Consider the following 16,920-nt stretch of genomic DNA (forward strand, 5'->3'; position numbering starts at 1 on the left):
TCCACTCAACTGAGAATGATAACGTTAGCTACCCTTTATTTAGTATCTATTATGTGCTGGACAGTGAACTTCCATCATCCTTCACAAGTGGGGAAATTGAAGCTTAGGTTAGGTAATTTATCCCAAAACACAGTTAGTAAAAGGCAGAACCAGAATTCCAACCAGGTTTGAAGCCCTAGTTCTTTCCACAACATTATTATGGCATCCCTAATAGCGATCCTTATAACTTTAAATAAAAATACCAATAATCCAAATCGTAAGTACGAAAGTACTGCACGTTCATCTATTTAAGTTACAAAGTTAAATGGCCTTCATAGTTCACAACAGGCAATGCACGTGAGACTGGACTACTCTTACGCCACTACGCCCCGCCCCACCACCATGGCTTGTGCTCAATACATTTGATGATGACATTAATTCCACAAGCATTCCATCATTTGGGGATATGGGACGAAATCTTTGGTCTTGTTTCCAAAAGGGCCCCTGCGCTCTTACAGCTGGGGACGGAATTGGATGATTCATCAGGGAAACCAGGGAGGTAGAGACCGAAGGCAGAGGAGACTGAAGCCCCTTCCGGGTCTAGGCGGCCAGGGAGTCCGAGGGAGCCAGGGCCATGAAACCCCCAGCGCGCAGGGGCAGGTCGGCGGACCCGGAAGTTGCCTCTGCCCGGCTCAAAGATGGCGGCAGCAGTGACGGCCGCGCACATATCGTATCCTCCTGTAACCAATGGCGCCCCGACGCTCTTGTGACTCACCCGGGCGACCAGTGCATGACGTTCTGATGCAACGTCCTAGTCGAGGAAGCCGCCGGTGCACGTTGGGGTGACAAGGCGGCAGGGTATTGGAGAAGATGTCCTTGGAGGTGACCGGGCCGACTGCAGGGATGGTACTAGGTGAGTGAGGCGCGAGGACCCCTGGCTGTGTAAGTGGAGCGGTGCCCCTACGTGGGGCAGGAACCGAGCTGCGGCCGAAGGCCTGGCTTCGAGTGGGCGGTCCACCGCTATTTGTACGTGAAACATTGGAGCGGGGGGAGGGGCCTGGACCCTTGTTTGTCCCCAACTCGCTGGGCGGGGTCGGTCCCCGCTCGGGGTCCCCCATGTCCGGGGACTGGGATGGCGGCCGCCCCCCCCCCACCTCGCCCCACTGCAAACAATCTGGTGATTCAGCTGAGACTTAGTCACCGCGAGGCACTGTGAGACGTCAGAGTAGCCCCCAAATATGTAAGCTCTTCAAAGTGATCTTTCGGGAAGGACTCGTGAATTCTAATTCGCTTTCACGCATCCTCATTTATATTAAGATTTCCAAGGAGACGGTATGGTGCAGTGGGGAAAAGGGACCAGGATTGATTTCAGTGTTCACACTTAATTAGTTGTAAGGCCTTCTGTAATTCGTTAAGCTCAGAGCCTCATTTCCTTTAAAGATCAGAAGGAACTGGTGTTTACTTGACATCGGTGCACTCTCACTGGGGTATCTGATTTGTATGTTACTTTATTTAGTCCTAAGTACAGTCCTTCAAGATGGGTATTGTTTTTCCCCCTCATTTCTTAGACGAATAAGCTTAGAAAGGTTAAGTGAATTCCCAAGGGCCACTCTGGCTTTAGGGTACAACATCCAAGATTCCAGTCTCGTCTGGCCAACTTCAAAGCCTTTATCAAGTAGCTAGAAGCAGTATCACAAGTTAAAATCTGATGATTTTGGAAAGCCAAATTTGTAATTAGTATGTTTTTATGTGATATCACTGAAATAGAGGTGTGGGAAAGTAATCATAATACAATTTCTTTTGGACTATATTTTTACTAATCAGATGCTTGTTCTGTTCGCAAAGATGAAGAATGGATGACGTAGTTGCAGTATGAAATGACTAATAATTATTGGCCAAATAAGTAACTTACTCTCCTTTTGTAAAACAGCAGAGCTCTATGTCTCAGATCGCGAGGGAAATGATGCTACAGGTGATGGAACCAAGGAGAAACCTTTTAAAACAGGCCTAAAGGTAGTGTATCTTCTCATTCGGAAATGATTACATTTATTAATGACTCATGTCTGTTAATATGTGACTTATCAGTAACTTTATTTCAGTCACTAGATTTTGAAGATAATTTTTAGAAAAGAGAAAGTGAGGAATGTATACAGCTATGTAGCTTGAAGAGTATTGGATGAACAAATCTAAACTTAAATTTGAACATTTTTAAAGGTGTCTTCTTTTCTTCTTTATCATGCAGAGAGAGAATATGCTAAGCTCACTTGAGGATTTTAGATCCTGAGAAATAATAGATTAGTAAATTAGCATTCTGTCTTCAAGCTCTAGACTCATGAGTTATTGAGTGTCTGCTCTGAGAAATGGGTCATTCTTAGTGTACTGATATAAATTAGGTCTTTGAGTTTCAAGGCTCAGGATCACATCTGGATTCTAGTGGTAAATTCACCAAAAAGCCTCTGAGGAGTCCATTTAGAAGAAATCTGGGCAGAGGCACCCGGCTGGCTAAGTGGGTTAAGCATCTGCCTTCAGCTCAGGTCATGATCCCAGGGTCCTGGGATCAGAGCCCCTTGTGTTCTGGTGCTTCTCCCTCTCCCTCTCCCTGCCACTCCCCCTGCTCGTGCTCTCTCTCTGTAAGATAAATAAATAAAATCTTTAAAAAAGAAAAAGAAATCTGGTCATGAACTTAGTGGGACTGGGGAAGCTGTGTCTTACCTTTTAATTTTTAGAAGGAAATCTTTCTCTTATTTACAGTTGTTGAGGTGATTCCTATGGCTCCCCAAAACTGACATTTAGGTGAATGTTTACGAAATGTCACTATTAGCAAAAGTGTGCCATTCTCATTGGGGGAATTACAGTTTGGCTTGAAACTTTCAACTTCCGTGATAAAAAAGGAGGGATCAATAGAGAGTGTCAGGTAGCAATGATTTACAAACATCTCTACAAAGTCTGATTTTTAAAAAGAAGAACTTTTCAAAGATCCAGGTTCCCTCCTCTGCCGTGATCATTGAGTTGGGGTTAGTGTTAAAAGAAGATGAAAAGTATTTTCCAGGTCTGGAAACTAGACCTTTAGTTTTCGTGAGCTTCAGATCCTACGACTGGAGAGAGTCATCTGTTGCATTTCTTGGCTGACTTGATCAAGTAATACAAACTATAAAATACAAATGGCACAGCAACACCTGACATGTCCTTGTATTTATGGAAAGAGGCATTCTACATATAGGAATTTTTCAAATTAAATGAAGCTTAGCCTTTTATGTTCTTAACCGTTATTTTTGTTTTTGAAAGAGTTTCAGAAACAACTTCCCTGACTTTTTAGTGAAGATTAACCATTTAGGTGTGATCTGCAGTTGACTTCTACTGTCAGCTGTCTCTCCTCTGTTGTTCTCAGTATACTTCCTGCTGGTCCCCACAGCCACTTAAAATCTCTTGCTTCTAGTCTACTTGTACTGGGAAACTGTATACAGTTGACCCTTGAACAACATGGGGTTAGGGGCGCTGACCCCTGCAGAGTCAAAAATCTACATACAGCTTTTGACTTCCTTAAAACTTAACTACCAATAGCCTACAGTTGACCAGAAGCCAATAACATACCAATAACATAAACCAATAGCATAAAGTCAATGCATATTCTGAATGTTATATATATTCTATACTGTATTTTTACAAAACAGTAAACAGCAAATGTTAAAAATCATAAGGAGGAGAAAAATATATTTATTAACAGTCTACTGTATCTGTGGGAAAAAATCTGCATATGGGGCGCCTGGGTGGCTCAGTCAGTTAAGTGTCTGCCTTTGGCTCAGGTCATGATCCTGGAGTCCTGGGATGAAGCCCCACCTCAGGCTCCTTGCTCAATGGGGAGTCTGCTTTTCCCCCTGCCCCTCACCCCACTTGTGCGCTTGCTTGCTCTCAAATAAATAAATCTTAAAAAAAAAAAAAATCTGTGTATAAGCGGATCCATATCCATGCAGTTTAAATCCGTGTTCAGGGATCAACTGTATTCTGTAGCTGCACTTGCTAGAATTGTTTGTGAAAGGACCCAAGGGCTTCTACTTTAAGCAAAGGATTCTTAATATGTCCAACCAGTCATTCTTTCTGCATTCACTTTTGGCTATTGGGATCTGTATGCTTTTCTTGGCTCTTGATGTTCTAGATGGTTGAAGTTACCTCATAATTAGGATGTTATTTTGATTTCAAATATTGTAGAATGCTAAATTTTCTTTTTCTCCCTTCCCACCCAAGGCTTTGATGACAGTAGGAAAAGAACCGTTTCCCACCATTTACATCGATTCACAAAAAGAAAATGAGGTAGGATGAGCCAAAAACTCTACCAAATTATATTTTGTAAATAAGTTTTCGTCAGAACATAGAGGTTCTTGAAAAAATTAAATATTTGTTTTTCTCTCTAGAGGTGGGATGTTATTTCTAAATCACAGATGAAGAACATTAAAAAAATGTGGCATAGGGAACAAATGAAGAGTGAATCCCGGGAAAAGAAAGAGGTGAGCAATGATTCTGCCCCGTGAACATTTTGAAGTTGGAATACTAGATACCGTGTTAACAGACTGCTTTATTGTTAAAAATTAGGCGGAAGACAATTTGCGGAGAGAAAAGAACCTGGAAGAAGCAAAGAAGATTACCATTAAAAATGATCCAAGTCTCCCAGAGCCAGAATGTGTGAGTGTGACACATACTGTCCCAAATATCATGGCCGTGCCCTGTCAGACTGTCAGTTCTATGTCCGAGGGCCGGGCCACTTGGTTTGCTCCTTGGCACTGTTTGCCCTTTCTTTCCTTTTAAAAGGGATAGAGAGAAATAACGTCTTAGCGTTAGGAGGCTAGTTCTTTGGGGGTTCATTTTACTGTAAGGTTTAGTAATTAGGTGTTGAATGATTCCTGTCCCGCCTAAAAGCTAGCTAAGTGTCCTCCCTCCCTACATGTCCATTTCCTCACCATAAGATGAAGAGGTCAAAATCCATGATGTTGATGATTTTTTTAAATAGAGAAAACATTCTGTGATTTTGTGAATCGGATTCCTCTATTTTCTCTAGAACAGATGTTGGGCTATGACTGGACATGCTTAGATTTCAAATAGTTCTTACTGCTCATGGATCATCATCTTTTTCCTGTGTCCTTAAAGATGAAGCTGTCTTTGCCACCTTCACCCTCTGCTTCCTGTACTCCTCTCTGTCCTTCCTCCTCCAAACTAATAGCTAGCCTTGGCGAGCTTCTACCTTTTGGTGTTGGGAGGGACTGTGAGGACAGGAAGGGCTCCTTGCAGACTCATGTTGTTCCTCTTATGAATTCATTTATTCATTCGTTTTATATAGCAGTATCTGAAATTCCAGATGGTTCTCAGTGTCAGTTTTGTACTAAGAGAAAGAAGACTTGGATTTTTTTTTTTTAACCACTCCAATATGGTGAACGTTTGTTGTAGAATGACTGTTGTTTTGCATCATTTGTGAAATTTTAACACTTTACCGCCATCTATCTAGTATTAGTGGAGAAGTTGATATGTGATAAATTACATGATTGGTCAGATGTTACTGATTTCAATTTCACAGGTGAAGATTCATGCACTAGAAGGATACAGAGGCCAAAGAGTAAAGGTGTTTGGCTGGGTCCACAGACTGCGTAGGCAAGGTAAATGGTACAGCTTTTCTTTTCTCTCTCTTTAATTTTAAACATCCCTTGTCTAGATGAAGAAGAACATAAAAACATTTACTTAGGTGGGGGATATTTTTGGTTTGGGATGCTAGTTTATGAAAGAAGATAGTGAATTACATCCTAAATTTGTTCTTACATGACTATTACAGGTTTAAAAATTATTTAAATGCTATTTAACTGTAAGCAGCCACAGAGATCAGGAGTATCCAGTAAATATTTGTTTAGTTGAATTTTTTTTTTTTAAGATTTTATTTATTTATTTGACAGAGAGAGACAGCGAGAGAGGGAACACAAGCAAGGGGAGTGGGAGAAGAAGCAGGCTTTCTGCCAAGCAGGGAGCCCGATGCGGGGCTCGATCCCAGGACCCTGGGATCGTGACCTGAGCCGAAGGCAGACGCTTAACGGCTGAGCCACCCAGGTGCCCCTGAATTTAATTATTTAATGAAAAGCAGGGGATGTATTACAGGAAGGGCAGAGCCAAATCTGAAATTAATTCATGGCAGTGTTGGCTGTTGTAATTAGTGTGTTTGCATTCTGCTTCTCTCAGTCCTAACTTTTTGCTTTCTTATTATTATTTTATTACACATATTTTATTTTAAGTAGTTACACGTCCTTCATAAAAAGAGATGGGGCATAAATCAACAAAAGAGTGCTCACAGGCAGCCGTATTTCTGCCCCTCTCACCGAGGGCACAGTACTGTGCTGGGCATTGCAGAGGATTCAGTAGTGAATGAGACGTACTCCCTCGTCTCACGTCGCTGAAGGTCTTGCTTTCCCGTGATCACGTGGCTCATGAGGCTCACGTGGGATTTGGAACTACAGTGAAGAAGGTGAAATGCTTTACAGATGACAGTGACATTTCCGACGGCCACTTGAGAGGAAGGGGGCCACGAGGGAGGTTTGAACTCTTAACATTGAACCATGCAGTTACCTGTTAGAAGATTAAATTATGAGAAAGTACTTTTGAGTGCCTTGAGAACAGCTGGGCTTCATTTTTCTTTCTCATTTTTAGGAAAGAATTTAATGTTTCTGGTGTTGCGGGACGGTACAGGCTACCTCCAGTGTGTCTTGTCAGATGATTTGGTAAGTACTTTTTCTTATTTGTAGCTAAATATTTGATATTTTTCAGGAAGTTCCTTTATTGTTAGTTTTGGGAAGTTTAGGATCTTTATATATATTTTAAACTGTTGTAGAAAAAATTTCCAGCACATAAAAAATAGAACAGTACAGTTGACCATTGAGCAACATGGGTTTGAACTGCCTGGGTCTGCTTGTGCATGGATTTTTTTTTTTACAGTACTGTGAGTGAATTTTCTCTTCTTTATGAGTTTCTTTTTTTTTTTTTTTTTTTTTAAGATTTTCTTTATTTATTTGACAGAGATAGAGACAGCCAGCGAGAGAGGGAACACAAGCAGGGGGAGTGGGAGAGGAAGAAGCAGGCTCCTAGCGGAGGAGCCTGATGTGGGGCTTGATCCCATAACGCCGGGATCACACCCTGAGCCGAAGGCAGATGCTTAACCGCTATGCCACCCAGGCGCCCCTCTTTATGAGTTTCTTAATAAAATTTTCTTTTCTCTAGCTTTTTTTAAGAATACAGTATAATATAACATATAAAATATATGTTAATTGGCTATGTTATAGGTAAGGCTTCTGGTCAACAGTAGGCTATTAAGTTGTGGGAGAATCAAGTTATATGTGGATTTTAGACTGTGCAGGGGGGTCAGCACCCTTAATCCCCAGATTGTTCAAGGTCAGCTGCATAAAGAAACCTCATGTGCTCATCACCCAGCTTTGGGAAAGTCAGTTTTAGCTGCTGTAATAAAATACCATAGACTGGGTGGCTTATAAACAGCAGGTATTTCTCTCACACAGTTCTACAGGCTAGAAGTCGAGCTCAGGGCATCAGCATGGTCATGCTTTGGTGAGGGCCGTCTTCCAGGCTGCACGCTGCCAGCTGCTTAGTGCATCCCCATGTGTCAGAGAGCAGAGAGGGGGAGCAAACCCTCATCTCATCCTGTTCACCTGTCCAAGGGCCCACTTCCTCATACCGGCACATTGGGCTAGAGGATTTCAACATAGGAATTTTGGAGGGACAAAAACATTAAGTCCCTAACAAGTAATGACTAATATATGGCCAATTCTGGTCTACTGCTCACCCCTTTAACCCCCTAGACATCGTATTATTTCATATAAATAGATTTGCATACACATCTCCAAGAAAATATATTTTTAATACAACCACGCTAATGTTAATCACACCCTCCCCAAACAAAGGCAACTTCCTAAATATCCAGTCCGATTCTCCCAGTTGATTCATAATGTCTCTTTACAGTTGTTTGGTTTGAATGAGAACCCAGACGAGATCTGTGTATTGCATGGAGCTGATGTGGCTCTGAAATCTTTCAGTCCTTAACTGTTCGCCCTTTCTGTTGTCTTTTCTACCCAATTTGTTTTTAAAAACCTGGTTGGTTGTCCCGTGGAACTCCTCCATTCCAGATTGGTTGGTTGCATCCTGTGAGGGGTCATTTAACGTGTTCCTGTCCTCTGTATTATAAATTTATCAAATTCAGGTTTGGGGTTTTTTCGCTTTGACTTTTTTTTTTTTTTTTTTTGGCACAGCTACTTCATGGGCAAGGTTGTGTGCTGCTCATTGCCTCACATCAAAGACACATAATGTCCTCTTGTCTTTTTTTATGATTTTATGATAGTGGGTTGAAGCGTTGGTAGCCTGATCCCTCCATTATAAAGTCACCTGTCACTTTTATCCTAATGGTTTTAGCAAGTGTTGATGATCATAGTCCAGGTAGATGGTTTTTTTATTTCAACAGTCTGAATTTAAAAAAAAAATAAAATGAGCTGTTCACATATTTTTAAGAGATGTGGGCTACTGGCATTTGTGCATATGTATATATGTAAAATATCTATTTACATACATATATTTTTTTAAGATTTTATTTATTCATTTGACAGAGATAGAGACAACCAGCGAGAGAGGGAACACAAGCAGGGGGAGTGGGAGATGAAGAAGCAGGCTCCCAGCGGAGGAGCCTAATGTGGGGCTCGATCCCATAACGCCGGGATCACGCCCTGAGCCGAAGGCAGATGCTTAACGACTGAGCCACCCAGGCGCCCTACATACATATTTCTGTGTAGATGAGTCCTCCCACAAGAATAGCTATTCTTTATTAATACTAAAAAAATTGATGGCCATCTTATTTTACTAGTTTTAGACCAGGTAACTTACATGTAAGTAATCCGCTTAGCTTTCTGTACATCAGAACGTACATTTTAATGTAAATGTGAGTAAGTAAATTTGAACTTTTATTTTTTTGTAGTGTCAGTGTTACAATGGAGTCGTCTTGGCCACTGAGAGTAGTGTTGCAGTGTATGGAATGCTAAATCTGACCCCAAAAGGCAAACAGGTGAGTAGATTGAATTTCTTACTGCATGAGTAAGTGTGTTTGTTCTCCAGTGTTTTTATTTGTACTTTTGGTATTGGGCAAATTAATACACAGATGTGGTGTATTTGCTAAATTTAGAATGCCTTTTCCTTTTCCAGTGAAATATGTACACTGTACAACTCATATGATATAACAAACTCAGGGACTTCCAACCTTATAGAATTTCTAAATATTTCATGTAGTCATTTTGCTGTGGATGCATGAATAATTTTTCAGCCAGGTGGAAATAAAAACAATCTACCCAAAAAATTTCAGGAGAGAACAGTAATCTAAATCTGAAACTTTCTGAATAGAATTTGAAAGTCTCTTTAAGGAAAAGTTAAATATAATTCTGATACTCCGAGAGTTGTTTCTTCTCCAGCCAACAGGCACATAACAGTTACTTGTTGGTAATTACTTTTCAAATAATCGCTGTGGTTGTATTTGTTGGCTGGGAAAGAAAACAAACAAATATGACCTACTAACCACCAGAGGGAGCCCCTAGAGTCTTCCTTAATAGACTAGAAATGTCGATATCAGAGAGTCTCCCAGAGTTGATGTAGAAGAACCTACATTAAGCGTGAATATCTGATTCGAGTTCGCTGAAGTAATGTGATTTGCAAAACGGAGTTGTCACGTCGTGTTACTTGCTATCCAGGGTTTGGCACCAAGATAATTGTTACTCCGTGACGTGTGGCTTCTAAAATGAATTGCTTTTAATGGAATTATGAGGGAGAATTTGAATTTCCATCATATATCTGTTCCAAAGAGAAACAGCTTTCAGTAAAACCTTTGCATTTAAGGAGTTTTTCAATGTCAATGAAATGTTATTTTAAATTATCAGGGAAAGGTTAGGAAGATACACCAAATGATAACAGCGGTTAGTAGTTACTCCAAGTTGCAAGATTATCATTTATTTTCTAGTTTGTGCTTTTCTACTGTTTAAAAGTCATGTGTGTATTCACTCTGAAAGGAATATTAAATATCAAAATACCAAAATAAAATCAGATTAGTGGGTCTTTGTGTCTAGAAGGGTAGGCTAATAATGATGAGGTCTAAAAATAGTTTACCAACAGTTTTGACATAAATTAAAATCTCCAATAATGTTAGTTTTTTGTCTCCTTCTTTCTCCTTTCTCCCCTCCCCCCTTTCTAAAATGGAGGCTCCCGGCGGCCATGAGCTGAGCTGTGACTTCTGGGAACTGATTGGGCTGGCCCCTGCTGGAGGAGCTGATAACTTGATTAACGAGGAGTCTGACGTGGACGTCCAGCTCAACAACCGACACATGATGATCCGGGGAGAAAACATGTCCAAGATCCTGAAAGCACGTTCCGTGGTCACCCGGTGCTTCAGAGATCACTTCTTTGATAGGGGGTACTATGAAGTATGTGTTTGTCATCTTTTGCAAGCAAACGATACCTCCTGCCATTTTTAAACTTGAACGGCGGCACTCACAGTCGCCCTTTGTTTACTCCTCTTCTCCATTTGAACAGGTTACTCCTCCAACATTAGTGCAGACACAAGTGGAAGGAGGTGCTACACTCTTCAAGCTTGACTACTTTGGGGAGGAGGCATTCTTGACTCAGTCCTCTCAGTTGTACCTGGAGACCTGCATTCCAGCTCTGGGAGATGTATTCTGTATTGCACAGTCATACCGGGCAGAACAGTCCAGAACACGAAGGCACCTGGCTGAGTATGGAATTGTCTATTTATTTTTATTTAAAAAATTATTTTTAAGAAAATATGTTTAGAGAAGCCGTCTTTATGTAGGCAAATGATGACTGTGCAAAAAAATTTGATATATTAAGAGGGTGTTTGGAGGGCAGTTCATCAAGTTAATGGAAGCTACGTATGACGTTTTGCCTCCTAGGCCATAGCTGGCCGTGTTCTCTTCTTTTACTTTGCCTTGATCCTTGATATGTTAAGAAATAAACAAGAAATCACTATTCAAGGGGGAAAGGTAGGGGCTCTAAAACTAATTTGCTGAGTTGGGAGTTGATTAGCAGTGCTGGAATTTTACATTCCTGGGCAGTTTTGCGATGTTAAAATCCTTTCTTGAGAGAAACTTGGCAGAAAAGAAGAGCGGCTCTCAGCTAGTGTTTTGTTCTTCAGATACACTCACGTGGAAGCAGAATGTCCTTTCCTGACCTTTGAGGAGCTCCTGAACCGATTGGAGGACTTGGTTTGTGACGTGGTAGATAGAGTCTTGAAATCACCTGCAGCGAGCATAGTGCGTGACCTCAACCCGGTAGGTGTGCTGTTTTATGGAAATGCAAAATCATGGGTTTTTTTATTTTTTGGAAGGTAATGATGTCTTCACCCTCAGTTTTTGTAGATTTAATGGCTTGGCGAGCTTTGAAATAAGTGATTAATGTGTGTGTGTATATGTATATGTATATGCATATATGTTATATATATTTTTTGAGATAAAATTGCTAAATAGCATTATATTCGTTTCAGGCATACAGCATAATGATTGATAGTTGTATATATTATGAAATGATTTATAAGTCTAGTTAAACATCCATTACCAGACATTGATATAATTTGTTCTTTCTTAGGATGCAACCTTGTAAGATCTACTCTGTTAGCAACTTTCAGACTTATAAATAGAGTATAGTTAGCTATAGTCTCCTTGCTGCACGTTATATCCTCAGGACTGACTATTTTATAACTGGAAGTTTGTACCTTTTGACCACCTTCACTCATTTCTGTGCTTATATTTTTAAGATTAAAATTTGGTACTAGTCATTGTGAATTATTTTATAATATTTTACGTAGGAGGAGGTTGTGTGTATTTTCCATTTTTTGGAATGTCCTCATTGTTTTCTAGTCTGAAATAACATTTTACGCTAATGACGAATAGTTTTTCTTAAACGGAAATTTTAGTGTTACGGGTTCTTTATGTACGCTCTGTTTTTTCTTTCTGTTGTAGAACTTCAAGCCTCCCAAACGGCCTTTTAAGCGGATGAACTACTCAGATGCTATTGTGTGGCTGAAAGAACACGATATAAAGAAAGAAGATGGAACTTTCTATGAATTTGGAGAGGTATGCCTCACTTGCTGTTTCCAGGGTGGCATTGTGCTTAAGTGGATTGCTGCTCGGGTCAGTGAACCAGTAATGTAGGAGGCAGCTGCTTGTTGTCAAAGAGATGGTGACCCCAGAACCTCCTCCTTGGGGTTGTCAGGGAATTCACTGGGCCAACAGAGGTAGAAGAGCCAGCCTTAGAACAGTACGTTTCTGTAGTGTTCAGTAAATACTGGCGCCGTGGTAGCCTTCACAGCTCATCTTTTACCTTTTTCCTCTTCTCCCGTCGTCAGTCCATGCTCTTAACTTACTCCAGTGGTAATTCTCTAGGCTGGCAGGATGCTTCAGAAGGCTGTACACTTGAAAATTTCATGCAAAGTGTTGATATGTATATATTCATTTTATTTGTCTGGAGAAAAGTATCTGGCTCTTTCAAAAAGGATGGCTCCCCCAACGGAGTGTATTAAAACTCCTTCATGTGGAGAAGAGTCAAAGAAGAAAGTAGCTGTTGGTTAAACTGCAAAACCAAGAGAGAAGGCCTGGCGGGGGAAGGTGGTCTGGTGTCCCAGATACACTGAACGGATGTATCGGAGGTGTAGACTGTTGGCACCGTTAAGCCCACTTCCTATGCATCTAACCATTTCTTACGCAGTATTTGCAAATCCATTTTATAGATAAAATAGGAGGAACCACTGGTAACCAGAGTTTTGTTTTATTTTTAGAAGGAATTTACAGAAAGAACAAAGAGTACATTAGACCTATATAAATTATTCCTAAGTTTCATGAATTCAGTTGGTGGTATATAATAACAAAATTTTGTATTAAAAATGTAAGAAGTGTTATTACCTAAAACTTAGCAAAGTGGCATGTTGGAGTGGAAAGAGCCCAATCTTTGGAGTAAGAAGCCCGCCAGGTGGCTTAGCTCCCAGCTGTGTCCTTACTTCTATATGACGGAAGGCCAGTGACCCTCACCCTCTGTTTCTTGGAGGTCACATCTGCTTTGCAAAGTTGAGAGGATTCAAAGCTAAATTCTTGGCATGGTGCATGGCTCAGGAAGCCCTTGATGCTTGTCAACATTTGTTGTACACTGATGTCATCCCATGCACAAGAGGAGACCAGAGTACATGGTCTTCTGACTTTTTGGAATGTGCAGTAAGACTGTTTCCCCCCAGTTAAATCATACTCTAGTGTGTAAAGCAGATAAAAGCTGAGAGACCAGAACTATCCCACTCATCTCGCATTTCCTCTCTTTACTTTAGAGAGCACAGGCCTCCAGGGACTGGGGCTTGATGCCAGCTCTGCCAGGTGATTGCTAAGCTCCATTTTGGTTCTTATATTAAATAAATCAATGAGTCTTGTTGAGTTCTCTCAGTCACTTTGTACTGGGACAAGAGTTTTCAGTTTTAACTTGAATTTATGTGTGGTTTACAGAAGGATGTTTTGAGAGAGAAGCGGATCATTTCCTGGCTAGGTATGCCAGGTGTGGTTACACTTAGAAATTTCACACTGATTATTTGTCTTACGACTCTGTCTTACTCCCATTGAAGCCGTATAGATTTACTGTAACAGGAAGAAAGTACAGATAACAGGGAAGGTTAAAGATTGGTGTTATTAATAACACATTCTGTGCATAGACCAATGATGTTCTGGAATATTCACTGATTATCCTATGCCTTATGGGACTAAGTGGGCCACGTTTGCTTCAGAGCTAGATAAAACTGGCCACTGAAAAAAACTACGCAGTATCTGGTCCCAGTGATAATGGCTTTGAATGGTTTGTTTTTTGTTTTTTGGGGGTTTTTAGGGGGGTTTTCATTCCTCAAGCAGCATGGTGCTTGAGATATACTGTAGAAGGAAGCGGATCTTTTTGCAGTTGGTTTAATAACTGTGTGTGAGTTTTTAAACTACCTTTATTGTTTTTGGAAGAAATTGTTGCTTCCACCCATGTGTCTGGGTTGTGGATGGTGTGTATTCTCTGCTCTGCTACATGAATAAGATGAAGGCTGCTAGGCGGTGAGAGCTGCTTCTGTCTTGTGGCCTTTCGAGTTGTAAATGTTAATGAAGTCTTGTTTAACCTCAGGATATCCCAGAAGCTCCTGAGAGACTGATGACGGACACCATTAATGAGCCCATCTTGCTGTGTCGATTTCCTGTAGAGATCAAGTCCTTCTATATGCAGCGATGTCCTGAGGATTCCCGCCTTACAGAATCTGTCAGTTTGTGATTCAAATAGTATTAGTAATTTTGCTTTCTAAGGGGGGTGGGGACTGCCAGTGGACTAAGAGCTCATGGCAGATATTTCATTACACATCTAGCATGGCAGTATTTCAAGAAGTGGCTTTTGCATGAGAGACTCTGGACTCTGAGAAACAAACTGAGGGCCTCAGAGGGGAGGGGGGTGGGGGAATGGGATAGACCGGTGATGGGTAGTAAGGAGGGCACGTATTGCATGGTGCACTGGGTGTTATATGCAACTAATGAATCATCGAACTTTACATCAGAAACCAGGGATGTACTGTATGGTGACTAACATCATATAATAAAAAAACATTAAAAAATAATAATAATAAAAAAAAAGAAGAAAAAGTGGCTTTTGTCCTCCGATTGGGCTTAACATAGCTTGTTAAACTACAGGGTTTGAATATTACATGACCGTAGTGCTCCTTTAGCTAGGAGTTTAGTTGTGATTTTCCTTGAAACTATAGCCTGGTAGTAACTGCATTTTATTTATTTCTCTTTAAAGGTTGACGTGTTGATGCCCAATGTTGGTGAGATTGTGGGAGGCTCAATGCGTATCTGGGATAGTGAGGAAATACTGGCAGGTTATAAAAGGGAAGGAATTGACCCCACTCCCTATTACTGGTACACAGATCAGGTAAAAACAGTTTTATTTTTTTTTAACACTCTTTAAAATGTTTTCATTATTATAGTTCTGTATAAATTGGAGTTTTTAAAAGGAGAGAATTCAGTGTGCTACTTTGGTGTTTGAATGAGCTGTATTCAGTTTCACAGTTATAATGTTGGCCCGTGACTATTGCTAGTTTTGTCTTTGTCTAATAGTATGCTGCTGAGTTTTTAAAATTTCGTTGTTAGATCCTACCAATATCTAGTGCTGTCTCACATTTTTCTCTGATAAACGGAGACATTGTCTTAGTTGAAAAGTTTGAAATCTCTTCATTCCAGGGTGACACCTAATCCCTGGTTTATTTCTCATACCAAATCATTTCTACACATGTGGTCCATGAAAGCACATAGATTAGAGGTTAAATTCTTAACCATAAGCTAACTCATTTTACATTCAAAAATTTTAAATACTTTGACAAAATTTTAAACATCTATTCTTCTCTCCCATTTTCTTAAACAGAGAAAATATGGCACATGTCCTCATGGAGGATATGGCCTGGGCTTGGAACGGTTCTTGACCTGGATTCTGAATAGATATCACATCCGAGACGTATGCTTGTACCCACGATTTGTCCAGCGGTGCAAGCCGTAACTGATTCCTCCAGAAGCATTAAGGAAAGAATACAGTTTATGAAAGGAACAGACTGCCTCTTAAAAAAAAACAAAAAGCCAAAATCTTCCTTTTTTATTCCATTGGTGTATATCCATTTCTTTTTTCTTCCACGAAAAGCAGTCCAAATCATGTGAATATCAAGTGATGTCGGTGTTATCATTTTAAGAAACAATATCCATCACAAAGTCTGGGGGAATTATGTGGCATGTAACACTACAGTTGTACGTCCATTTCAGCATTTTATTCAATTGTAGGTTATAATTTTTGCATCATATATACCACATATATACTTAAACAGATTTTAATTATGATCTAAGACATTCCAGTAACTTAATCTTCCTGTCCTGTTAAGTGTAACTGGAATTCTTTAATTTATGTCATATTATTGTATAGGCGAGTTAGAACAAACATCTTGGGGGAAAATCGACAATGTGGTGTAAAAATCTGCTAGTGTTAGAACAGTGTAATTCATTGATACTGAAATCAAACGACAGTTTTGCATTGGTTATTAATCTTTTCTAATTCTGTAGAGCTGCTTATAATTCTAAAGCATATGAGTTGATGTGGAGAGATCTGTAAAAACATGGGAATTTTGCATTAATTTGAAATAACAGCAAATTTTTTTTTCCGTTCCTTGCATTAGTTTAAGCTAAAAAGGCAGAGTGATCTTCTCTTTTTCCTGGTAGTTTCTAAGTAATTAAGAATAAATAAGTTCCAAAAGAATTTGCAGCTGGAATCTTAATGACAACTGTATGTGGCCGTTTGACTCTTCCTACACTGTGACTTCAGATCTAATCTGCTACCTTATTAAGTCCTAGCAGGCTTATTGAATGGCTTCATTTCAGATTTGGTTCATTTCTCTCCCAAAATGCATGTCATGTATTCTCAATAGGCTGTATTCCCAGCAATCAATAAATGGACGCACATAAAAACTATTTGCTGGCTTTGATTTTTCTAAAGCTGAACACCTCAGTCTACATTGGTTCGTGTGTTTTGCATTTTTTAAATCTTTTTATTTTTCATGATGTATATATGTGAAATTAGATATTACTAAATTTAGTAGGTATTACTAAAAACACACGGTAATGAAAAGGAACAATTTTTTAAAATTAGGTGTAGGTTTAGTCACGTTTTGTAATCTTTTTTGTGTTATTTTTGGACACAACTTACACCGTATTTTTTAATTAAGTGAAATGACAGATGGAAATGGGGCATTTATAGTATATTTGGCCTGTATCTTTAAATAAAAAATACTTGTAAGAATGTGAATGAGCTCTAATTGGATTAATC

At 39.9% G+C, this 16,920-nt stretch overlaps 1 protein-coding gene across 2 annotated transcripts; it reads left to right on the plus strand.

The window, feature by feature from the left end:
• Positions 1 to 708: 708 nt before the first annotated feature.
• On the plus strand, positions 709 to 16,565 carry NARS1 (asparaginyl-tRNA synthetase 1). Of its 2 annotated transcripts, none has more exons than XM_045790173.2 (15): positions 709 to 892; positions 1,913 to 1,992; positions 4,222 to 4,287; positions 4,389 to 4,481; positions 4,567 to 4,656; positions 5,543 to 5,621; positions 6,658 to 6,728; positions 8,981 to 9,067; positions 10,248 to 10,469; positions 10,579 to 10,778; positions 11,198 to 11,333; positions 12,021 to 12,134; positions 14,194 to 14,325; positions 14,857 to 14,988; positions 15,478 to 16,565. In XM_045790173.2, the coding sequence occupies exons 1-15, from the start codon at positions 850 to 852 to the stop codon at positions 15,607 to 15,609; spliced, it is 1,677 nt and encodes a 558-aa protein (XP_045646129.1). In that variant the 5' UTR covers positions 709 to 849; the 3' UTR covers positions 15,610 to 16,565. The 2 variants fall into 2 exon arrangements, with proteins under 2 accessions (XP_045646129.1, XP_045646128.1); XM_045790172.2 differs by having other exon boundaries at positions 711 to 892; positions 1,910 to 1,992.
• The last annotated feature ends 355 nt before the right edge of the window (positions 16,566 to 16,920 follow it).

Source organism: Ursus americanus, chromosome 19 (assembly GCF_024610735.1).
Source record: "Ursus americanus isolate L20-20 chromosome 19, mUrsAme1.1.p, whole genome shotgun sequence".
NCBI lineage: Eukaryota > Metazoa > Chordata > Mammalia > Carnivora > Ursidae > Ursus > Ursus americanus.

Excerpts from the sequence above, each read along its gene's own strand:
- NARS1 (XM_045790172.2), top strand. The coding sequence starts at position 850 with ATGTCCTTGGAGGTGACCGGGCCGACTGCAGGGATGGTACTAG. Across the intron at positions 9,068-10,247 it reads TGACCCCAAAAGGCAAACAG|GCTCCCGGCGGCCATGAGCT; the intron begins GTGAGTAGATTG and ends TCTAAAATGGAG. Across the intron at positions 10,470-10,578 it reads TTGATAGGGGGTACTATGAA|GTTACTCCTCCAACATTAGT; the intron begins GTATGTGTTTGT and ends CCATTTGAACAG.